The sequence below is a fragment of the Zalophus californianus genome, chromosome 6 (assembly GCF_009762305.2).
Source record: "Zalophus californianus isolate mZalCal1 chromosome 6, mZalCal1.pri.v2, whole genome shotgun sequence".
NCBI lineage: Eukaryota > Metazoa > Chordata > Mammalia > Carnivora > Otariidae > Zalophus > Zalophus californianus.
In genome coordinates, this window is record NC_045600.1 from 134,784,738 (window position 1) to 134,811,084 (window position 26,347).

The window sequence follows — 26,347 nt, forward strand, 5'->3', positions numbered from 1 at the left end:
TCCCCCACATCCAAATTTACCACCAAATCTTGTTAACTTTTCCTCCAAAATAAATCTAGACAACTATATATTGTCAAAAAGTAAACCCACAAAATGCGTTTTTTTAATTTACATTACCCCAAAACCAAAAGCCATTATTCGTGGAGCTCAAACACTGCTGAAATAAGTTTCCATATGCTCACCAATTACTCTTTCGACTATCTGATACTGTTTGTTCAACTCTGAGGCCAGCTCTTGTTGGCAGTTAAAATATTCCACATCTTCAGGAGAGACTTTTCCTAACCTACACAGAAAACAAAAAAATATATGCCAGTTAAGATTTGAGAGACCTATATACATCTATCAGAGTAAAGTCAAAAAGAGGAAAAGAAACTGAGTCTTTACTTCCATCTGTCCCTTTAGCAATCCTTTACTATTAATTAGACCAGGTATTTCACAAAAAACGTACGCTTTTAGAAAACAGACTCTGGGGCGCCTGGGTGGCTCAGTTGGTTAAGCGTCTGCCTTTGGCTCGAGTCATGATGCCAGGATCCTAGGATCAAGCCCCGCATCGGGCTCCCTCGGGGAGCCTACTTCTCCCTCTCCCTCTGCCTACTTGTGCTCTCTCTCTCTGCCAAATAAATAAAATCTTTAAAAAAAAAAAAGGAAAACCTTAGACTCATAGGACACACCAGTTGTTCTTTATAAAGACCTAAAAGTAACTACTTTGTGTGATAAATTCATATATCTAAACAAAATAAGACAATAAAACTGTCTTCTAGATTTAAAAGGAAACGTGCCTTTTTTCATATAGGTATGTGCTTTAGGAGTGATTCAATGCAGCTTTTATGGAAAACCAGTTATTCCTGGCACCAAAATTCTACAGAAGGGCGACAGGACAACCTGAAATGAAGAACTACTGTACTTCTGAGGATTTTAAATCTCTAACCACTTTACAACGTACCCCATCTTCAGGACACTCAAAGGAAAAATAAGGGATTTACTGAAAGAACACATTGTGCACAGTAGTGAAAGGGGAACTAGAACCCATCTGGCCCTATTTCTACCACAAAATAACCCGACCATGTTACACTAACAGGTGTGTCTTCAGGGTTGAACTTGATTATTAATTAGCTTAGGCTTGTGGGGGCTACAGCCCCCACATATTTCTCATCTGCAACTCGGCCACATTCAAAGTTGTAAGAAAACTAAAAACACAATGGTCTTATCACAGCTTCAGGAGTCACCTGTTTCTGTCACACCATTTCTGCAAACTGTGTAAAACTAAGAATAGTGTTAGGTGCACCAGAACCCAGACAGTTCTACAATATGAGCTCCTGACACCTAAGCTACCCCAGCATACACGGGAAATAACAAGGTGCTTAAGAGCTCTGGCTGCCAGAGTTACAATCCTGGGTTCCCCCGGAAAAGCTGCTCTGTGCCTCACTCTTCTTACCTACAAAATGTGTTATGTACAATGGGGAGAGTCTCATGGGCTTATTGTGAGGACTAAAAATATCACATGTGCAAAATGCTCCATGAACTACTATTATTATTAAACTCTACAAACTTGGTGGCCACATAGGGAAGTACAGAGTGTCTTTGGGTCACGTTTTATAAAATGGAATTGTGGCTAGCTCGGTGCTCAGATAATCAAGGCAAAATCTGAGTTCCTAGACAGCTATGTGCTCCACACATTATTGAAAAACCTTCCCTTCCCTCAAGGCTGCAAATATACCACTGCTTCAAAAATGTACCATTGCTTGATTTCATCCTCTTTCTTCTTGAAGTTCTCTAATTTTTTTAGGCCCTTCACTTTCTGCTGCTGTAAGGATTCTTCGCTCTCCCACGTGCTGTGGATGTAAGACCAACCCTTCCACTTGATGAGGTACTGGACTTCACCTTCGTCCTTTTCAGTGTCAAAATCACCACTAGGGTCTCCATTAGCTTCGATCGCATATACAGTAGTAGAAGCTCCAGTGGCTGCAAAAGGATTCAGGTAAACTTTAAAAAGTGTATTAAGCCAGACATTGAAAAAGTTTCTCAAGCATGCATTCATCTAAAGAGTCTCTTTTCTGGATGAAGCACCAAAATCCTCTGACTTAAAAATACGCAGAAATTCACAAACAATACAGGATGAACAAGATTTATAATTTCAAATATTGTCAAAGTGCAAACCCAATTTCTACACTTTAAAATGTTTTCCAGAATTTGCTGGTGAAATCAAAGAAATCCTCGTGTCCAAACACAATTAAAATGGTAGAGAAATGTGCTTTTGGTTTGGTCCATACTAATTCAGAAAACAAGTCTGTCTCTCCAGGAATATTAAGAAAATAAAAATCCCCCACCACCATCCATGCCAATCACCCATCCACCCAAAGTTCTCTATTAACTCTATTAACCTCGAGTGAGGCTGGGTGAAAAAAAGACAAAGAGAAAAGAATTAGGTAATATTTTGATATTTTCTATATGGAAGGTTACTTTAAAGAAACTGAGTTAGGAGATACCTCAAGTTAAATACAAAAAAAATCTTCACTGTAGTCCACATATGTATTTAGCCAGTTTGATAGGTTTCACAAGGAGATTCAGAAACACCTAATTAAAGGTAATTTGTTTAATGTTTGTAAGCAAGAATCTCTGCTACATCACTGCTTTTTAAGAGATTAACACATCTTTACTATCCTAATTTTCAAGTCTCAAAGACATATTCCACATATCCCTACATCCTCAACAATGAACCATGAGACTGGGTCAGAAAAACTTCCAAATTTCATGCAAACCAGTGCAGCTACTGTGGAAAACAGTATGGAGGTTCCTCAAAAAGTTAAAAATAGAGCTACCCTATGATCCAGCAATTGCACTACTAGGTATTTATCCAAAGGATATAAAAATACTGATTCGAAGGGCACCTGCACCCCAATGTTTATAGCAGCACTATCAGCAGCAGCCAAATTATGGAAGGAGTCCAAATGTCCACTGACAGATGAATGGATAAAGATGATGGAATATTACTCAGCCAAAAAAAGAATGAAATCTTGCCATTTGCAACAACATGGATGGATCTAGAGAGTATCATGCTCAATGAAATAAGTCAGAGAGCGACAAATACCATATAACTTCACTCATGTGGAGTTTAAGAAACAAAACAGGTGGACATGGGGGGCGGGGTGTGAACCAGAAAACAGATTTTTAATTGTAGAGAACAAGCTGATGGTCCCCAGAGCAGAGGTAGGGGGAGGAGAGGTGATGGGGATGAAGGAGTGTATTCGCCGTGATGAGCACCGGGTGTGGATGGAGGTGTGGAATCACTGTACTGTACACCTGAAACCAGTATTACACTGTGTGTTAACTAACTGGAATTAAAAAAAACTTGAAAAAGCAAAAACAAGACAAACATCCACATTTCACAACCAATGTGAGCATGGACTGAAATTCATCATCTTAGAGCTGAAATACAGAAAACTTGCGCCTTGCTGAGCAGATAGAAGAAATTTGCTTCCCGTAGACACACACCTCCTTTCTTTCCCAGCCTCGAGTCTAGGACCTTCTCAATAGTTTCGCTGTTATCCTGCTGCTCGTCGGCTCCTTCCCCAGTCATTTCAATGAGGTCGTCGGAGTCTGTCTCAAAGTCATCGTCTTCCTTGTAACTGCATGAACAAGAGTGCTGGATAAAGGAGCCTTAAACACCACCAAACAGAACATCATCAAAGAACCACACACTTTTGGCTCCAACATGTTGTTTTAACATCAGCTAAAGTGGGCTCAAAGTTCTTTTTTCTCCTAATAATGCCTGTCCATAGAGAACAGCAGGAAGGCTTACTCACAGTTCAAAATAAAAACAGACTACACTTGTAGTGATTTGTGTAAGCAAGACACACACAACTCCAAGGACACAGCTATGCTTTTGTTTGGTGACATGAGATCATGACTATATAAACAAGGGAACAACTACAAAGAAAATGCACAATAAATGAAAAAACAGTTACTGTTTCATTAAGCAAAAAGGAAGCAGTATGTCTAAGACTAAATGTTTGAACCGGATAGTTTGTCTCCTGATGACAAGAATATGAAATTTAAGTATTCTCAAACTGCTGAAAACTTCCACTAACACACTTCCTGGTAATAAAATACTAAAATGTCACCACCCACCATATATAGACAAATAATGGTTTGGGAGTCACATGAGAGAAAAACACACTATTGAATGTACAACAGCTGCAGGAGGAAAAAGTGCCGAACTATACGTTGGCATACTCAGCGCCTAGTCCTAGCTGTGGAATCATTAACTGGACAAAGGGATAGGTTAGCATCTATCTCCAGGAGTTAGCTTCACCATCTTTAAGTAGACCAGAAGAAACCTGTGTATCCTCTAAAAGAAAATGAAATGCCCTTCGACTTATAAAGTAAAATACTGATGTTTGCATGTGTCCCTTCCTCTATTTTATTTCCTGTTAGTGCTTCATATCCTATTAGTAAACTATTACGCCCGAATATGTAATCTGATCCCCAGGAGAATCTGATTAAAGGAGTGATTTAGAAGTAAGAATACAATCCAAACATCTTTCCTGAGAAAGGATGATATGAAATGAAGACAGTATCACTAAGTCATCTCGATAGAACATCAACCTGAAGCAGTTTTCTTTCCAGGAACGAAGGCCTGAAATGAGCCACTGCTATGCCTTACACATTCCCACTGGCCCACACCATTCCTTCTGCAAGAACGTTGATCAGATTTCTGAGCACAGCCTCCAGACCCGGGTCATTACTTTTGCCTATCAGATGCAACATCCTGGACTTACCAGGGCCAAGTTCAAACCAACTACACTATCACCCTCAGACTAATGAAAGACTTCTGGGGCATCACCCACCTAACATTTTTAGCCGCTCTGCGACGAGTCTGCCTTTTAGGAGCTTCGTCATCTTCATCATCGTCATCAGAAGAATCCTGCCTTTTTCTCTTTCCACGCTGAGTCTTAGGCTGCTTTTTAACACGAGCTTTGGGCACTGTTCTAAAATGAGAAGAGAAAAAAATGGCAAAGTTTTCACTCTATCCGTTGGTGTTTATTTCAAATCTTTATAATTTCCCAGAGCAGCAGTACACACATAGAATTAACCTGGGGAGTGTCAGAAATGTATATTCCTGGGTCCCAATTGCTGAGATTCTAACTGACTAGAAAATTTGCATTTTCAACATGAAAGTGTTTCTAATGCTGAGAATCCTCAATCATATACAGGAGACACAGTGGATTCTCAGACAATGGTTCTCAACTGTTCTTCAAGGTTACCGGACATAAAAATACACATGCAACATGTTGCTGATGGTACCTCGCCCAACTCACAAATGTTTAACAATTTTACTTCTGGGAATTGCTCAGATACATACAAATACAGGCATAATAAGGTATTTACCCTAGTATGGTTTACAGTAACAAAAAATTAGAAAAATGCTAAGTCTTCATCAACTGGGAATCAGTTCTTGAACAGAATAGTAGGTAGGTAGCCCCCCCCACCCAAAAAGCAGAACTTTTCCATGTACTGATAGGAAAAGATTTCCAAGAGAATGAAAGAAAAAATGCAGAACAAGACACATGAAATGCTACCTATATAAAAGGAGCAAAGGACAAGAAATCACTACACATGTATTTTTGTTACATAATATACCTGGAAGACAACCTAAGAGTGCGCGCACCCTGCCACACACCATTGGAACAGGCTGAGAAAACAGCCCCATGCGTGACTCCCATGCACAGCCAGGACCAAGGGCCATAGCCTGGGCACTCCCGGAAGGAAATCCCCAAATACGCTACCCATGGTATAAAGGTAAAAGGACAAAGAGGGAGATGGAAACCCACAATCCTGTCTGTTTCTCTTGTACCTTCCATTACCAAAACTACACAGACAGGTGACCAGGGATTCAATAAATGACGAGTAAGCTCTGGAAGAGAAAGCTGAAGTGGCTTCCCAGTCCTGTGAGCTTAAACTTGGACAAAAGGAGACCAAACTCAGATGATGAAGTTCCCTGCTGGGGTGGGGGCTGGTGTACAATGTCCTAAGTCACAGGTAGGCAAATGTTTTGCTGCAAATGGCCAGAGCATAAATATTTCTGGCTTTTCCAGACAAGAAGCAAAATTGAGGCCACTACACAGGCACTGACATAACATGGGAAAATAAATTTTCACACAATTTTTATTGACAACACTCAAAATAATCATCACTCAATACACTTTTTGTGATACACATCTAATGAAAAGAACAGAATTCTTTTTGTAGGAATAACATTTCACTTAATTAAGGTTCAAATTTAGTGTTCCCTATCATCAAACTATAAATGTTTATCTATAAAAGCTATACTTAGCTTGCAGGCCATACTGAAATAGCTGGTGGGATATAGTGGGCAGTAGTTTGTCAACCCCATCCTACGCAACACTGCAAGGTACACTTCCCTGCAATCTCTCTCTACCTCCTGCCTTCCTTTATCCAATACCAGTACCTCTGTTGCCAGACATCTGACCAGAAACCAAAGTTTCCTGCCACCTCGGCTTGCTTCCTTCTCTGCACAGATTCTCTGCTTAATGTTAGATTCTAAGACCAAGGTAATAAACAGTGAAGCCTGCTTTCAACAGGCAGTGTTTTAAACTTAGGAATTACCTCTCCCAAAAACAGCCTGTACACTATTCAAATACACAGGGAGCCTTTTATAAAAGCAGAAAACATGTCCACCCCTCCTAACTAGCACGCCATGGGGTTAAGAAACAGAAGCTTTGTTCTGCGTGACATACGATACAAACAGTCAAACGTGAGCGTCCCCATCATCTAATCACTTGCTAACAAGGTAGCCTGGCAAGAAGCGAACCACAGACTTCCAAAGCCCAGAATCACAACATGTCGTATCCCATCAATCAAGGCTGTCGTTCTAGCACTGCATCATCCTTCTCCACCTAACAGAAATTAAGTGCCACCAGAGCAGAGATGTTCAAGCAAACACTGCACCTTCTGGGGACAGGTCTTCTGGCTTTCACTTTTTTTTGCTCTGGTTCGCTCTCTGCACTGGTGCCTTGTTCCTGTTCATCTTCTGAGGGCTCCCGTTTCCATTTTTCTCTGTGATCAAAAGCAAAGCAAAATGATTTTTTTCTAGAAGAACTCCTCAAGATTGTTTAAGCTTGAAGAATCTGACAAAACCAATTTCAATCAGATTCTCCAAAAGGCAGAACATGTATATTTTAGGCATTATGGCTAAAAAAGGTTTATTCTAGCTTCATTTAAATTTTGGCTGTGTTCCTTCCTGGACTGTGTAATATCTATTCCTATGTTTTCTCTGGTGACAAAAATAAATGAAAATGGAAACTAAGGAAGTATTTCTTAAACTATTCTGGGGGAAAAAAAAGCTGTTAAATCTCTCATAATCTATTTTTATTTACTACTATCATTGAACAGATTGAAGCTGTAATATATACTAGACTAGTGCTTCTCATATTTAAGATGATCAGAACTACCTAAAGGACTTACTAAAAGAAATTTCTGGACCACAGCCACAGTTTCTGATTCAGCAAGTCTAATAAGAGGCCTAAAAATTTGAATCTTAACAAATTCAAAGGTGATGCTAATATTGGTTAGACTCATTCTAGAACTACTATACTAGTTATTTTAATATCTTTAGAATATATTTGATGAAACAGTTCCTAAAATTATTTTTCACTGATAAACCTACCACCAAATAATCTGTTCAATGTAGTTTTTAATAATTATTAGATACAGTAGGTGTTCCTCTGCTCCTTGAGATCTCAGAAGGCTTTAAAGAGCCATATGCTTTAAAGAGCCATATCTTATAGGTCTCTCCTACCACCCCAGCCCTTTTTAGGTTTAAATACCAAATACGGGACTTAGGCTCATTTCTAGGAAAGAAGGAAGAACATATAGCCACCGGGCATGAAATATCCAGGGAAAAAAAAAAAAAACCACACACACTAAACTCACAGGCAAGTACCTGAGGTTTGACAAAACAATCACCACTGTGTCTCTGGGTCTGTGACCAGGAAATAAGTTATTTTAAAGACAACTATCAGAGAATCACAAAGTCAAGTCAACATTCTTCATAGGAGAATAGGTCAAAAGAATAAAGGAAGCTTTTTGCAAGAAGGCAGCTTATCTACCAATTCCTAAGAATCTTCCTAGAAAGTGGAAGAGCTACCCTACTCCTGAGTGAGTAGAGACTCTAGGAAGCATGAACAGGCAGCAGAGCACTTCCATGCACATTACTCCAGCTCCACGGCACTGTTTGTTTCATATCCATTTCCCTTGGCGTAGGTGACTGCTTCTGGGCAGGGCCACTTCTGTTCATCTTTGTACCACAGCTTAGCACAAAGGCAAGCAAATGGAGGGAGATACTCCTTTGTTAAATAAATAAATAATTAAGAATGAACCCTATCAGTCTAACAAACAGGTAGGGTACTTTCTGGAAGCAGACTGCTAAGACACTAAGTCCTATTAATATTGCCTAATATCCTTCTTTCTCTCTTTTAAACAAAGACCTCCTACATCTAACTACACTCTGGGCACCTTAGTCTCCTTCCCTAGAACTTAGTACAATAAACATTTGCTAAGGAATCAAAGGAATAGAAGGGGATGGCCACGAAGGAAGATGTCTCCAGGCATCTCCAGGGGAGACTGGCACATGAGGCTGTGCTCTTCCTTGGACCAAGTTCAGAACAGTTTACCCCCTGGAAGGGGCTCACATAGTCAAACTGGAGATGTGGTTTCACAGGAAAGAAGCTTGAAAGAACACAAACTAAGATGTAAGGGAGAGAAGATCAGATGAGAAAGATCCACAGTCAAATATTAGTTATAATTTACATAACTCCACAGGAACTGAGAATCTCAATCAGGGCAGCTAAGGAATCCACTTCTACAACTCTGAGAGACTAAAATGGCAGTCAACTTGACAGAATCAGTGTTGAGGCTTGAGTTTTCCAGTTAAACTGCAGGTGTATAGACTCTGGACAACCAGGAAGACTCAGAATCTTCCAGTATGAGAATGTACAAAAACGGAGCAAAACAACTGGCCCAAAGGCCTCCTCCTAGAGAAGGAAACTAAAGCCCAGTTGAGAACAAGCTGTTTGGCATTTTTTGTCAAACCTCCAGCCTTCCTCCTCTCAATCATAACCCACTGAAGACCACAGAATCAGGAAAAGCCAAGCTTACACATTCTGGGAGGATCTGAACAATTGAAGGCTTAAAAGGCCTAAATGAGTTAGTCTGTACAAGTATTTGAAATTTGCTAGATTATTTTAAAAAAACTTTTTAAAGATTTTATTTATTTATTTGACAGAGAGAGACACAACAAGAGAGGGAACATAAGCAGGGGGAGTGAGAGAGGGAGAAGCAGGTTCCCCGCCGAGCAGAGAGCCCAATGCAGGGCTCAATCCCAGGACCCCAGGATCACGACCCGAGCCAAAGGCAGATGCTTAACTACTGAGCTACCCAGGTGCCCCTATTTTAAATTTTATTTTAACTTTCAAGAACAGGGGGAGAAGTTAGGATCAGTGACACTAAGTCACCTTGCATAAAGAGGAGGTGAGAAGAGTGATCAGTTACAAAAAGATTACTATTACTTCCCAACCTTATAGATGTCAAGGGCTCTCCTAGAGCACTGGTGTCTTATAGATAATGCAAATTTTAGGAGGAGGACTCCCTGACTAAGCCATATATTAAAAGTCAGGCTACAATGAGAAATTGTCTAAAATATAGATTGTGATTGGGATGCCTGGGTGGCTCAGTCAGTTAAGTGTCTGCCTTCAGCTCCGGTCATGATCCCAGGGTCCTGGGATTGAGTCCCGCATCGGGCTCCTAGCTCAGCAGGGAGCCTGCTTCTCCATTCCCTCTGCAGCATCCCCTGCTTGTGCTCTCTCTGATAAATAAAATCTTTAAAAAAAAAAAAAATAAAAGATTGTGATTAAAAAAATTTTCACACGTCAAAGGAGACTTGAATTGCCAGATCCAGCTCTAAGAGGGCATCAGCGGGATTCCCTAAGAGGGAATCAACAGAATGTTTTTTACCAAAATTTTGGGAACTGGGGAGAAAAATACTAAGATTTGGCCACTAAGGCCCCAAGGCAATGTAAATAGACATGAAAAAATCAGAATGCAAGCTAACTAGGTGTAGTTTTCTTCCTTTACTGGAAAAAGGTGTTTGGCAGAACACAAACCCTGAGACACAAATCAAATCTATGAAGGAGGGAATGAACAAAATTCCTTTGCAAATAAAACAGGCCTGAACTCTGGCCAAGAGTCACTGAGGGTTCCTACTAAGTATCTCTAAGACCCAAAGAAAGGGATCTCTTTCTCCTCTACTGTAGAAGGCAGGCGAGGAAAAAAAGGAAAGAGCTGTTTAAACTTCATTTATTTTTAGTACATTTTCCCAGAGAGAACACCTTTCAGGAGCAAATTGCAATGAAGGAGGAAAATCTGGGGCTAACAGATTCTCCTCCACTATGTCACGAGTTTGTGATCGAGTTCCAACTCAAAGCACTGGAAAGAAAAAAGTAACTATGGTCACAGGAGAAAAACTTCAAGTGATTTATGGCTAACACATTTTTTTTTTTAATTACAGTTGGGAGAAAAGGTTCTGGAACCATTCTAGAGTGGTTTGAAGCACTGATGGGACCATAACAAGTCAGCAAAAATCCCATACAACATTTCACAAATTTGGACAACATTAGTAAGTACGGCATGGAACACAGTTCAGTTATCAAAATAGCAGGAGTGAGTTAAACACAAAAATTTTATTAGTTTATATGACTAGGTCAGGGGTTACAATCTCAAATATCCACTGGGCCAGGTAAGGACTGTAAATGGGATCAAATGGAGAACCCTGAGTCCATCAGGTTAAAAAGACCACTGTTACAGCAGTCAGCACTGACAGATTTTTCTCAAAAGCAGCTAGAAATCTGGATTCTTGAGCACCATTTCTCAAATTTTTAACGTTGCCAACAAACTTGAAAACTGTTTTCAATATTGTACAGAAGCATTACACTGTATAACTTCTAAATTTTTAAAATGCTAATTCACATTATGACTCTGGGGAGAGTTAGTCCCTTGTGAGACTCTATTCTTTAAAAATGCCAAAGTCAAAAAAGCAAAGAAGTGTGAAAGCACTGTGAAAGTGCTCTAAAGAAACCTGACTACTCATACAGTATCTAACCCTAGAAGGGACCCTGCAGTGGAGGTAGGAAATGTTTTAAGATATTTTTGGGTCAATTGACAAAATGGGAATATGAATTAGACAAAAGTATTTTAGCAATGTTAAACCTATTTATATTAAAACTACCCTGTACTTATGAAATAGAGTATTCTTCGGGGCGCCTGGGTGGCTCAGATGGTTAAGCGTCTGCCTTTGGCTCAGGTCATGATCCCAGGGTCCTGGGATGGAGCCCTGCATCGGGCTCCCTGCTCCGCAAGAAGCCTGCTTCTCCCACTCCCTGAAGCTTGTGCTCTCTCTCTCGCTCTCTCTCTCTCTCAAATAAATAAATAAAAAAAAAAATCTTAAAAAAAAAATAAGAGTATTCTTCTTCTTAGGAAATCCACACTTCAGTATTTAGGCGTAAAAGGCCATGATGTGTGTCAATCTTAGTCTTAAATGGTTCAGAAAAAATATTACGTGCATGCATATATTAATATATACAAAGAAAGCACCCACAACAATAAAGCAAATGGGGTGAAAGTAGTAACCAGTGGGGCGCCTGGGTGGCTCAGTCATTAAGCATCTGCCTTCGGCTCAGGTCATGATCCCAGGGTCCTGGGATAAAGCCCCACATCGGGCTCCCTGTTCCACGGGATGCCTGCTTCTCCCTCTCCCACTCCCCCTGCTTGTGTTCCCTCTCTCACTGTCTCTGTCAAATAAATAGATAAATCTTTAAAAAAAAAAAAAGTAGTAACCAATGGCAAATCTGGGTAAAGTACACAGGCATTCCTTGTACTATTTTTATTCTTATAACTTTTTTTAAGTTTGAATTAAAAAGAAAAGTTAATAAAAATAGCTCCTTTTAAAAAACTTCAAAATCTGTGGTACAGTCTGAAGGGTTTCAGAAAAGCATTTCCCTGTGCTAGTATTTCAAAATTTCCACTCTTTGAGTCTCTCAATTCTGAAATCCATGTGCCCACACACTAGGTTCTGTTAAGCTTGCTCAGATCACAGAGGGCCCCCTTTAGTGCTGTGCCTTCCAATTTGAGTCTTAACAGCTGTAGCACCTCCTCCAATTAATCCTACTAATTAAACTGACTCAAGAGAAGAGCTCCCCATAAGCCCCAGTACTCACCTGCTGCCCAAAGGATGGCAGGAAGTGAGGCTAGCCCAGTGCCCCCAAACAAACAAGCATGATGGGGAACTCCACAGCTCTCAAAAGTTCCTAAGGAAGAGCCTGGGGCGGGGAAGCAGCCTTACAGAAGATACACCTGCCTACAAGGAACCTTAGTTCTACTCAGCAGAAGGAAGGCCTCTGAGGGCTGTCAACTTTAGAGAACTCTCAGGATTGACAGAAGGAAATAACTACAGGCGCCAGTGGGTTTCTGCACAGGTTTTCAAGCACAGCACCACTTAGATCCCAGTCAAGAGACCAGAAGAACATAGCTAAATGGTGGAGAGAAGACCACGTGCATGGACTTCCCGAAGGCCCCCAAAAGGCCATTAGACCCAGAATAGCTTCCCAAGCAGGCCATAGGACTGAAGTAGAACAAAAGCCTTCTAAGATGCCAAGAAGTACAGAAGGCTTGCCTAAAGTTTTTCCTCCAACTCTAAATATTTAAAACACAAATGAAAATTGGATGTGCTCTGGGGAGGGCAATACTAAATACCTTAACTTTTCCTAGCACAGTTTCCAGCAACCCTGTTAAGAGTTTTGGAAATGAGAAAACAGGTTTAAATAATTCTAACTCCTTTGCCTTAGGCCAAATAGTTATTAAGGAATACTAATATTTTAGGACAGAGAATATATATAACTGGGGTTCTATTTTAATAGGCACCATGGACAACTATTTACCATGAGAAACCCCTGAATTTGTCTGCCAGGTTTTCAATATCTGCATTTTCAAATGCAGCCCCAAGGAGATGGGCTGTAGAATACAGATTGTCAAGGAGATCCAGACCCCCTCCCAAGGATGATTTTTAAATTCTTAAATAAATAAATAAATAAATAAATAAATAAATAAAAATATTTTTTCACCATAAGTAGAATTTGTAAATTTTAAATATAATGAATATATAATCTATGTCCTAAAGGAATTTCACATAAGCCCAAGAATTAAAATTTTCTGGCTTGTGAACTGCAGTATTAAAATTATACAGTAACAACAGTGTGAAATTTCATACTACATTGGGTGTCCAGTCCAGCCAATATAATTTTGCCACACCCACATAAAGAACACATGAAAAGGAAAAAAAGCCAATCTACATTTGTTCCTTGTTCAACCAGAACAGAATTTGTGCACATTTTAAAGAAAACCACAACTGGGCTAATGGGCTAACCAGGTGGGACAAGCTGTAGCCCAGCCCATGTGGGACACATACAAGACGGGGTCTCTGAGCTTCGAGGGCTGCCGAAGTAGCGGGACACAGTGGACAGTGGCCCACGACAGCAAGAGGGGCAGCAGACTCTGGGACCCGGGGTGGACTACCGCACAGCAAAGGCAGTGCCACAGAAGTGGATGTGCTCAAAAACCCTGGGTGAAGTACGTGCCCCATGAAAGACTTACTGTTTCTTCAGCTGCCTCTGGCCTCTTCTTTTTGGGCTCCCACTCTCAGACCCGCTACTTGCCTTCAGTGTGTGGGGGGGGAGAAATGATCACAGACTTTAATTCACAGTTCTTAGGGACGACACGACCCCCTGGTTCAACAATCTGCTCCATAATAACATTATTCAATATGAGCTTTCAGACAAAAGAAACCTGTGTTTGGTGGTGCTCACTCTTCTTTTCCTTTGAAAATTAATTCATTTATTATAATGGGGTTACCTCTAACACCAGGAAGTATTTCTCTCGGCTTGACTTCTACAAGGGCGCGGTCCAATAAAATTCTCTGTGATGACAGAAATGTTCTGTATCTGCAGGATCCAATCTAGTAGCCAGCAGCCACGTGGGACTGCTGAGCCCCTGAAATGTGCCTAGTGCGACTAAGGAACAGAATCTTTCCTTTAACTGGACTTTAATACGAATTTTAAAAGCTACATGTTAGTCGCAACCATATGGATACTGCAGATCTAGAATATCATGTGAAAATGCCACAACATTTAGTGTGCCATTAAAGGTGGTGACCTACTGATCTATTCCATTTTAGACTCATTAAAGAGCACGTTCAATCACGAGCCAACAGTGCTCTGCTGATAGCACTAGGCCAAGGGAAGTTTATGGTCAAAAACATCTGAACAGCTCTTTTCCCCCAAAGTTAGGCAAATTGGCAAATATTCCTATTGCTGTTAGTCCTGTGCCCTACCAAGAATATGTTAATTTATATACAAAAGAGGAAAAGAGTGACACAACTATGTGACTGGTTGTAACCAACATGGCTCCGGAACCTAGTCCTAGACATCAAGGAAAAAGAAAGCTAAGGTAAACCAGCTCAGAGGTCATTCAAAAGAAAACACCATGAAGGCAATATGGACATTAGTCAATTAGATCTGTATAGTACATTTACCAAAATCCCACCCCCAACTCATTAACCTCTGGATATTAATATTTAACTTTGTTCAAAAGGATGTTACATAGTTAAGAACAGCAAAGTCCTCCTAAGAATGCAGGAAGGGCATTTCACTGAGACACAAAAGAGCATCTCTTCAGAATGCGGTCTATAAGCCTAATATAGAGGTTAAGAATTGACAAAAATACCAAACGAACTGAGAAAGGTGAGAAAAGTCTGATGCTATAGAAACAACAGAACCCAGTACATAATACCAATTTTTAAAAATCACCAATCTGTTCAATCTCTCACAATTAGATCAGAGTAAATACGTGTGAAGTATTTTATACTGCACACTAAAAACGGAAAGCAAATTTAAATTAGTTAAAACACATTACTTAAGTTAAACAAACTCTCCTTCCTTTCTCAGAAAATAAATCTGAAACTACGTCCACTATTACATTTACCAAGCAAGTGACTCATTTGACAAAATCTAGATTTAGAAACTAGGTACTTTAAAAGGTAAACGTCTTGCAATAATCAATTTCACTTGAAATCCAGAAACATTAAAAAAATGAAAATAAAAATGTGAGGGCAATTCTGTATAATACTCTAACATTCTACTAAAACATTCATTATGACACAATCTTCCTGGTAAACTTCTGTAAAAGCCACCTGTGGTTTTCCTTGTGGTTCTAGGTTGAGAGAGCTCGCATTAGAGTCACTTAACTCTCAGACATAAAGCTCAGTCATGCAGATGGGTACACACACACCAGAGTCGAAAAGGATGAGGAAAGGTAAGGAGTTTAAATGTATCCCCTTAAAGCATTTCTTTTTCTTACCTCCTCCTTAATATTAAATCGTGATGGTTCTTGTCTGCTTCGGTTTGACCGCCTAACCCCATAAACATCAGGATATTCTTCCCACATCTGTAAAATTAACAGACCGTGTGTGAATCCTTTATTCTTGATCCTCTAATCCCCCATTTACTATTTTCCTTACTGGAACATGTATCTCCACCTAAGAAAATTCAAGTAACTAAATATCAAAAGGGTTGTTTTGTGTTAACTTTGTTTAGGATAATAAAGTACCATTTGTATTACCCTGGAACACAGTGAAGTTTAACAACGCCTCTACTTTACTGAATGACTCTTAAAGCTACATGGCACACTGATTACTCGTCATTAAAATATAAACTTACAGTTAAGTAACACGGTAAGGCTTCCACTAAAGACAAAGTCTTCACTGATGAATTTTAAGTCCCTAATCCTTTCCAGTTTCAGCTGTGACTGCACACTGACCCATCTGGGAACTCAAAAAACAAGCAGGGCCCCAACATGTCTAATTAAATAAGAATCAGGACATTTGTCTATTTCTTTAAATTCCTCAGGATGCATAACATGCCAGAAGCACACATATTGGGCATTTCTGACACTTAGCTAGAAGTTCCCAGAACGAGCACCACTGCCACTCTTTCTCTGGAACATTCCATGTTATTCTCCAACAGTAGTTACCCTTTGCTTGATTTTGGGGACTTGATTTTTAGTAACAATCCTCACTAGTGATCCAAAAAAAAAAAAAAGTAGGGACACCTGGCTGGCTCGTTCACATGCAACTCTTGATCTCAGGGTTCTAAGTTCAAGGTCTATGTTGCTTGTACAGATTACTTAAATAAAATCTTTAAATAAGTAGGCAGCTCTTTCCGCCCATGGGTCCTACTCTCGTACTTTCCTAAAACCATCTTTTTGGACCAGGAAGGAAGGAAGGAAGGAAGGAAGGAAGAAAGAAAGAGAGAAAGAAGAAAGGAGAGTTTAGTTGAGGAGAAAGGGCTATTTTTGACAATATACCAACATCATCTTATAGAAAGACTCAAATCAACAAATCTACAGAAAAAATGTAAAAGGCCCCGCCAACCTCTAACAATGAGAGTCTATAACCCCCAATCTCACTCTCCTTCCCACAGGTAACTACCACCAAGTATATCATGTGTTCTTTTAATGAAATCAGTCACACAGAGGCAAAATGAATTTGGACAGATTGTGGAACACTGAAATGAGGAAGTTAATATAAACATGTAGAAGAAATGCCTGAGAGCCAAGATTAGAAATGTGGGTTTGTTTTCAAAATACAGGTGACAGCAAATGTCATGAAAATATTTAGAAAGTGAGGCCAGACGAGAAGCCACTGGCTGAGACTCATGAAGTGTGTGGAAAGTGGACCCCAAAAAAAGACAAAATCGGTGAAGGACAACTCAGAAAAACAGAATGTCACTAAGGCAAGGGAGGATATTACCAAAGTGCCTTAAAAAAAAAAAAAAAAGTCAAGTAAGCTGAAGAAAACCAAGGCCTCCAAAGAAAACAAGCAAAATGTTCCAGGAAAAAGCATTTTAGAACAAGAATCCAATTTAATCATATAATCCAGTGTTCTCAGTTTATAAAGGTGACAAATCCATAATGGCCTTAAAATAATCTCAGAGTTGAGAGGACAAAAAGTCCAACCAGAAAGAGTTAGGAATAACCAAGTAGCAGGAAATCTAGGTGACAGAGGCAGCAGAACACTGAACAAATCTGGAAGAGAAAGGAAGGGGGACAAAAAGGTTTACTCTAGTCATGACAACCCCGACCTCGACCCTGACCCCTTTTTGGACTTCTGCTAGAGCTATGAAATTTCTTTACTCAGCACAAGTATTTAAGGAGCTTTTTATAAACTGGGATGGCTAAATCATTTAAAAGACCACAAATCAGTTTTATCGTTTTAAAATATTAGGCATCCAAGCTCAACTGCTGGGACTGTATTACAGGATATACTGTAATGTATACATATTAACATCATCCTGAGTTCATCTCTGTCCTCTTGAGGGCTACAATATCTAATTCAACCCTTCAGTAAAAAAGCTACCATGTAAAGGGATGTGTATACAGAAAACAAAGAGTCTTCCGCAGAAGTTCTCATTTTAGAATAGTATCATTAAAATCACAATCCAATCATTCTAACTGGTTAGTACACCCATCCATGAGTTAACCTTATTATTTAACTTCTTGGAATTGACTGCCTTAACTTTGAAAGTATATTTTAATATTTCTGCCTGAAGCTGTACTTCTCTTTTGAAATTCAGTCTTAGTAATGATTTCCCTTCTTTGTTCCCTTTTATTTTTTTTATATAGGATTAAATATATAAAGTCTTAAAACTTAACCGCTGTGAATCCTGATCGACACAATTTTAGTCAAGTTTTAGACACTATGTTAAGTAATGGTTTCTATGGTTTCCTTTCATCTCTGCAAGAAAAGAACTCTTCACTGCACAGATGAAAGTTATATCCACACTTTTTCCACCCACTATACTTCCTTCAAAAGTGTGTGGTGGTGTTCTGAAAAGAGCACCTGATCCAGATGTAGAGGAAACCAGGCTCTGACATTTACACTCTGAAGATTGCCAAGCAAAGCCTTCTGCTACAAGCCTGGGTAGTAAGTTTCTGAGTTTAGTGATACTCAGAGCAAAATCTCTAAGAGGAGCTTCTACACGCAGGGTCTTCTCGAATTCCTTCTTATGAAAGGTCCACAAACACATTGAGCTGGGAACAAGGTACAGTACATGAGTGTCTGAAAGTCACTCCCCTGTTGACTAAAGTAGCAAGGACAGCTTTCATTTTCCTATCCCTCACAGCACATCTGTTGAAGCATCTGTTGAAGCTATTCTGCAGAACCTGCAGGTAATTTAAAATTGTACTACTACAAAAATCTCAGGGCTTAGATGAAGATTTCTATTTTAGAAAATAAAAACGGATTTAGCATAAAGCTTTTAATTTCATTAAGGCATTTTATCTTTAAATTTCTAAAAGAATATTCTTTTCTATTTTCAGTGACTGAAACACAATTGTCTCAAAACGGAATTTTAAAAGATCAGCTGCATTCTTGTAATTAGGCCAAGTCATTAATTTTTCCCCAAAAGGAATGCACTCCAAAGTTTGTGCATCAAAGAGAGCACACTATGCACTTGAATTTTTGCCTTTTTGCATTCTTTGCTAGGAGACTCTCCTCTGTTAAGTGAACCATACCTACACTGCCTAGATGCAGATACTTTTTTCCTATGAGTATTTCTCTTCCATCCTTCAGATAAGAAAAACTGCCCTTATTCTTGAATTGTTATCATCCATCACTAAGCTTTACAACTGCATTCCATAATCATGTCAGTAATTCTCTCTGGTACTGTTCAGTACTGACTACTAAAATGTTAAAAACCAAAACTATAGGGGTGCCTAGGTGGCTCAGTTGGTTAACCATCCGACTCTTGATCTCAACTCAGGTCATGATCTCAGGGTTGTGAGATTGAGCCCAGTGTCGGGTTCCGTGCTGGGCATGGAGCCTGCTTAAGATTCTCTCTCTCCCTCTCCCTTTGCCCTTCCCCACTGCCACTCACTTGCTCTAAAAAAAAAAAAAAAGAAAATTATAAAAATTTGCCTTTTTGCCTTGTAATTTGACGGTTCATGTAATTATTTTCCTTATGGCCCTATGTCTACTATATCAAAAAGCAGAAGAGAAAGCAGTCCCTGTTTATATCCATAGGCAGTAGATTATTACAAAAGGTAGCTATAGTTTTCATTATCCAGATCCACTAATGAGTTTTCCATGGGAAACAAAGGTCTGCTAGTTTGTCCTAGCTAGCAGCACATTTTCACTGTATAGCAAAGGTAGATACCTTCTTCACATCAGCTATCCGTTCCTTCTTAGAGGCTGGCTTTTCTTTAGCTTCTGGAAGGACTGGCTGGGATTTGGAACCCGCCGACTCACTTTCAGATTCCGACTGGCTCTCTGAAGACTCAGAACTGCTATTTGACTCACTGCCATGTCCACTTCCTGGATCGCTGCCCTGCTCACTCTCGGACTGGCTGCCTGAGTCTGAACCGGAAGCTTCTTCAGATGCTGAGTGACTTAATTAAAAAAAAAAAAATTTTAAATTTAAGAACTGCCGCATAAATCTGTTTTTAAAAAATTTCACATAAATCTGTATTTTAAAAAGTGGTAAAATGATAACAGAGAATAATTCTGGTAATACAAAATCAAAATCTTCAAATTCAGATTTATATTCTCATATTGCAAACGTCGTCATTATTATCATTCCCAATACCCCTAGTAGCTACCATTTCCTGAGTGCTTAGATCATGCCATATACCACTTAATTTGTATAGGTTAGCTCTTTTACAAAACTCCAAAGAGGGATATTATTTTCCCCTTCACTCAGATGAGAAAAAACTAAAGCTCAGAAATAATTAAGCAAGTCTCCCAAGATGACACAGGCAGCATGTGAAACCAGGTCAACCAGTCTGGATCCACTAAGTCTTATTTGTTCAGTATCAGTCTCTCCCTCCTCAAGACAGACCCCCATACACACACACTCAAAGGAAAAAACCAATACAGAACAAAACAAAACCAAGGCAAAGTTACCCAAAGAGTAAGAATGCAATCTGGTTGTAATTATCCAATCACTGGTTCTCAACAATAGGTGCAAATCAGACTCATCTGGAAAGCGGTATGAAAATAAATACACATTCACCCCAACCAGAGGTCCTGCCTTGCATTCTCTAGCAATGAGTTCTGGCCCCGGTGGACTTAATCAGAAAAAAATAAAAAGAGCATTCTGAGTCTGATGTGAACACCTAATCCAAAAAAGGCCACTATTGGCTACCACACATCCCACCCCTTCCTCATTCCAAACACCCCTCAGGAAAGAGCAACCTAAGTAGGCAGATGACAGCAGAAGCCACAAACGCCAGAAGGCTATGGGAAGACAGGGTATCAATCCTGGGAGCCAAGTAGGCAATATGCCCTCCCTGTATAGTAAAAACCAATTCAGGGGCACATTGGTAGCAGTGAAGTTACTTTAAAGGGAAAGACCTAAACTGGATGGACTCCAGAAAAAAGACCTGGGCAGTTCATTCAACTCTTCTGCTTAGAGTTGGAGCACAGGAGGGGAGGCAAGTAGCAACCCAGACCCCAGGGTTAACGGTAACTTAACAGAAGGGGCCTTGAGTTTAGCACGCAAGAGAGAAAAGACACATACCATGAAGCCCAAGAGGGTAAAGAAGGGACACTTAGAATTTACCACCACTGTTATCTTCCCAGCTAGCAACGAGGGCCTATCACTTGACAGACATGTCCACAGATGGAAAGGGCAGTACACTGGGAACTGGGATTGATCCCCCAAATCCCATGTGATCCACAGTAAGCACATTACAGCACAGGGGCCTTTTAGATAAGATGAGGAAGGAATCAATGAGATCGGGGGGGGGGGGGGGGAACAACGTCGGCAGGTGGGCAGGGGAGCCTAGCCTGGGGAAGGGGAAAGAAGGGAAAAACCACGTATTAATTGCCTAATCATCTAATAGGTATCCAGCATTACTCGAAGGACTTTGTATGTATTACTTTGCTTATTACCCAGAAAAACCCTATTAGGAATTATTATCCCCATGTGAAGGATGAGAAAACGGAGGGACGCTTGGGTAGCTCAGTCAGTTAAGCACCTGCCTTCTGCTCAAGTCATGATCCCATGGTCCTGAGATCAAGTTCCGCACTGGGCTCCCTGCTCAAACGGGTCCCCCTGCCTGCCACTCCCCCTGCTTGTGCACCTGCACACACGCATGCACACTAAGTAAAAACAAATAAATCTAAAAAAAAAAAAAAAAAGGATGAGAAACCTGAGACAGAGGGATCCCAACCCCCAAGCCTGGCTCTAATGCCCATATTCTATTTTACCACAAGGGTTCAAAACCTTAGCGACTCAGAAAATAAACCTTTTGCCTGTTATACAATATCCAAAACAAGTCAAGCATCCCTTTAACAGGTGACTCAACACTTCCAAGGCCTCATTATACGGACTCCTTGGCCCTTTGGACAGTAAAAGCTGACTGATCCAGCTGACTAAGGCATCTTAAGTCACTTATTCTCCCCCTGTGACCAAGCATAAGGTAGTCACAAGGCAAAGAAAAGAAAGAGGAAGGCTGGACAGTGTAGTAAAAAGTGCAGGCTTCAGCATCCATGGCTCAGGTCTCGGTCCTAGCTCCTCTCTCACAACCGTGCCACTCTTTAACCTGTGCCATCCTTGGCAAGGTCATGAGAGCACCAAACGTCAGGCAGGACAGCAGGACCCTATAAATGACAAGGCCTTACCCAAACATTAGGATTTTCAGAATTTCACATCTAAGCTCAGGTTCCCCTTCTAACACAAAGTTCTTCCCAGCTAGAGCTCATTAGTGAATCAGTACCACACAATTTATGGCAATAGTTGGAATTTATTACCTTTGCCTCCACCATTCAATCACAGAGAGTTTTAAAGGTACAGAGGCAGCTCCAGAACTTCCTCAAGAGGAGTTTAGAAAGAAACCCTTTTCCACTTGAAAGGGTGTTAGGAATGTACCTGGAGGCTGCCATTTACATAGCCAAAGCACCTGAGTGCTTAGAGAGGCCTGGAGGATTAGGAGCTGGCTGCCCACCTCCCCCCCAGCCACCCTGCGTCTGGTCACTGGGAATATCCAATCTCGGTGCCCCGTGAAACCTCCCTCCACAAGTTCTCAAGACTCAGTGCTTCAGCCTTCCTTCCCCTCACCCCCACTGCTCCAGCCTTACTGAACCACTTGTAGGGCACACAGGAAGCCTGAATATTGCTCACCTCCATCTCTGCTGGTGACAGCTACCTCTCCAATTCTTGAAGCCTCGGGTATTACACCTTCTCTAGGAAAACATTCTTTGTGCCCTCTCCAATCCTAAACTCAGTGCCTATTAAGTACTTCCATAATACTGTGCCACAGCGTCACTGCCACTGGGAACTCAAACGGACAGCCTCATTTCCGTCTGAGAGTCAACCACCATGTTCCACTGGCTCTCCCCACTTTTAGCAATGACACACATCCCAGCCGGGGCACGGGCTCCAAAGCCCCAGCTGTTCACACCTATGCCTCTTTGCCTCCCTTGTGTCCCATCCTATGCAAGCAACTTGGTCACTTGTCAACCTCCCCAACAGACTTGAGAGCTAAACTGTCTTCTTTGATGTTCCCTGTGCCTGGTATGCTAGAGAACGGACAGGGGGATTCCCTGACTTCGCCAGAATACGCAATCTTTTTGAAACCCTTTTAAAATGAATGGTTTAGTTTTTTAATTACTATAATGCGTATTATCTCCAGACAAGAGATTAAGGCTAGAATCACATATTGGCAATCATCACCAACTAAAACTGTCACAAGACCATAGGATGTTCCATGAAATACAGAACATTCCAACAAGATAGAAAATATTCAACTCTCAACTTAAAGAACAGAATGCCACAAAAAGCAGCATTAGTCTCCTGAAGATAACCAGAATAGTTCAGTCAACTGGAAATCCTGTGAGCATTTTGTGCTGAAAAGCAGTAATCACTGTAGATGTGATGGGAATGTCCCATGCCAGGACCCACATCCAGGTATGTATATAAGTAGAATACCTCACTCCCTTTAACTGCCTCGTAATATGCATACACTACATTTTATTTAATCTGTCCCCTATTTGTGAGACATTGAGGATATTCTTAAATGGTTCTCTTAACCAATAAGCTACAAATATCCTTGATATACTTCCGTATTTCTATATTTGACTAGAATATTTAGATTTCCAAATTGCTCACTGTAACCAACAAACTATAAATAACCTTGTATATGACTTCTTGTGCAGCCTTGTACTTGTGTTTGTGTAGGAAAGCGACCTCTAGAAATCTAACAATGTAACAACAGCTTTTAAGGAAAAAAACACAACCATGTTTCTATCAACACCTATCTATGTGCATAGATACATTTTATTTTTTTTTTAAGATTTCATTTATTTACTTGACAGAGAGAGAGAGCACAAGCAGGGGAAGCCGCAGGCAGAGGGAGAAGGAGAAGCAGGCTCCCCGCTGAACACGGGGCTAGATCCCAGGACCCTGGAATCGTGACCTGAGTGGAAAACCAAATGAGCCACCCAGGCCCCAAGCATAGATACATTTTAATCACCAAACTGTTAACAGTGGTTTATTCTGTTGGATGAGTTATTTGAAGTATACTAATGGATAGGATGAACTACTTGTGTAATTTCAAAAAGAAAAATTAGTATGAAAATCAAACCTCTAAAAAAATAAACACCAAATTCACAACTGTACTTACCTCTAGAGTTGAGGGAAGCAGATGTGATCAGAGCATAATGATATTGATGATGTTTTGTGACTGAAGATGAGTGGTGAGTTCACAATTGTTCATTATGTAAGTATCAGTCTTTTCAACATTTAAAACGGTTGATAATAAATCCAGACAAAAGAACCAAATGCAAGGCAAAGGATAGAAGTACCCCAATCCTACACAAGATGAGCTAAGATTTGAATGAAAGACTGTTTTTTAAATTATTTCTGAAACTATCAAGTCAAATATGACTTTAAATATAAATGACTTATTAAATATAACAGACTTAAAATAATATTCAGGAAAAAACAAAGTGTTTAAAAAAAAGAAAAAAAACCTTCCCACAGCTAATGTCATACTCAATGGTGAAAAGGCTGAGCTTTTCTCAGATGAGGCACAAGGCAAGTGTGCCCACTCTCACCTCTCCTATTCAACACAGTACTGTTAAGTCCTAGCTAGAGCAATCAGGCAAGAAAAGGAAATACAACGTAACTGAAAAAGAAGTAAAGTTGTCTCTATTTGCAGATGACATGATTTTATATGGAGAAAATCCTAAAGACTCAAACAAAACACTGTTAGATCTAATCCTTGAAGTCAGGAACGCTGTAGCATGCAAAATTAACATACAAAAATCAGTGTTATTTCTCTACACTAAAAAAGTTTCTGAAAAAGAAACAAAGAAATTGATCCCATTTACAATAGCATCACCAACCATAAAATACTTAGGAACACATTTAACTGAAGAGGTGAAAGATCTCTACTCTGAAAACTGTAAGACATTAATGAAAAAAATAAAAGATGACACAAATGGGAGGTGCCTGGCAGGCCCAACTGGTGTAACGTGCGACTCTATCTCAGGGTTATTAAGTTCAAGCCCCACACTGAATGTAGAGATTACTTAAAAATAAAAACTTAAAAGAAGACAACACAAATGGAAAAGTATCCCATGTTCATAAGTATGAAAAGTATTATTAAAATGTCACCATTACCAAAAGCCAGCTATAGATTCAATACAATCCCTATCAAGATTTCAATGGTAATTTTTACAGAAGGAGAAAAAGCAATCCTAAAATTTGTATGAAACTGCAAAAGACCCCAAAGAGCCAAAATAATTTTGAGAAAAAAGAATAAAGTTGGAGGCATCACACTTCCTGATTTCAAGCTATACTATAAAGCTACAGGCATCAGAACAGTATGGGACTGGCATTTAAACAGAAAAATAGATCAGTGGAACAGAACTGAGACCCCAGAAATAAACCCGAGCATACACAATCAACTAATATTTGACAAGAAAACTCAACAGAGAAAAGACTGTCTCTTCAATAAATGGTGCTGGACTAGCTGGATATCCACATGTAAAAGAATCAAACTGGACCCATATCCTCCACCACTCACAAAATTAATGTAAAAACAGATTAAAATCTTAAATTTAAGACCTGAAATCATGAAATTCCCAGATGAAAACATAGAAAGGAAGCTCCTTAACAGTAATTGGTAATGATTTTTTGGATATGACATCTCAAGTACCAGCAACAAAATCAAAAACTCAAGTAGGACTACATCTAAAAAGCTTCTGCACAGCCAAAGAAACCACCAACAAAGTGAAAAGACAACCTACAAAAGGGAAAAGAAATATTTGCAAATCATATATCTGATAAGTAGTATCAAAAATATAGAAAAGAACTCCTAACAACTCAATGGCAAAAAACAAATACATTAAAAATTAACAAATCAATGGGGCACCGGGGTGGCTCCCTTCGGCTCAGGTCACGATCTCAGGGTCCTGGGATTGAGGCTGCTTCTCCCTTTCATTCTGCTTCCCCCTCAGGCACAAAGGCACATGCTTTCCCTCTTTCTCTCAAATAGAATATTTTTTTAAAAAATTAACAAGTTAGGGATGCCTGGGTGGCTCAGGTCATGATCTCAGGTTCCTTGGATAGTCCTGCATCGGGCTCCTTGCTCAGCCGGGAGCCCACTTCTCCTTCTGCCTGCAGCTACCCCTGCTTGTACTCACTCACTCTGACAAATAAATAAAATCTTTTTAAAAGAATTTAAAAATTAAAAAATGAGTAAAGGACCTCGAGACATTTCTCCGAAGATATACAAAAGACCACCAGGTACAGGGCACCTGGGTGGCTCAGGCGTTAGGCATCTGCCTTCGGCTCAGGTCATGATCCCAGGGTCCTGGGATCAAGTCCCACATGGAGCTCCCTGCTCAGCGGAAAGCCTGCTTCTCCCTCTTCCACTCCCCCTGCCTGTGTTCCTCTCTCACTGTGTCTCTCTCTGTCAAATAAACAAATAAAATCTTAAAAAAAAAAAAAAGACCAACAGGTATATGAAAAGATGCTCGACATCACTAGTCAGTACGGAAATGCAAATTAAAGCCACAATGAGGATTCATCTCATACCTGTTTAGAATGGCCATCACCAAAAAGACAAGAGATCAAACAAGGGTTGGCAAGGATGTAGACAAAACGGAACCCTCATCCACTGCTAGTGAGATTGTAAACTGGTAGTCACTATGGAAAGC

At 40.1% G+C, this 26,347-nt stretch overlaps 1 protein-coding gene across 4 annotated transcripts in view; it reads right to left on the minus strand.

Moving 5' to 3' along the window:
- The window catches only part of CHD2 (chromodomain helicase DNA binding protein 2), a 117,835-nt gene that overhangs the window by 75,559 nt on the left and 15,929 nt on the right, over positions 1–26,347 (minus strand). For 3 of the 4 annotated variants that reach the window (XM_027569799.2, XM_035727930.1, XM_027569806.1), the window contains 8 exons: positions 19,338–19,569; positions 15,484–15,570; positions 13,723–13,784; positions 6,970–7,077; positions 4,848–4,988; positions 3,493–3,626; positions 1,737–1,962; positions 183–283 (listed from right to left, as the gene is read on the minus strand). In XM_027569799.2, the coding sequence (XP_027425600.1) occupies positions 183–283; positions 1,737–1,962; positions 3,493–3,626; positions 4,848–4,988; positions 6,970–7,077; positions 13,723–13,784; positions 15,484–15,570; positions 19,338–19,569 (1,091 nt within the window). The remainder of the gene's footprint in view (positions 1–182; positions 284–1,736; positions 1,963–3,492; positions 3,627–4,847; positions 4,989–6,969; positions 7,078–13,722; positions 13,785–15,483; positions 15,571–19,337; positions 19,570–26,347) is intronic. The other variant, XM_027569805.2, reaches the window with a different exon arrangement.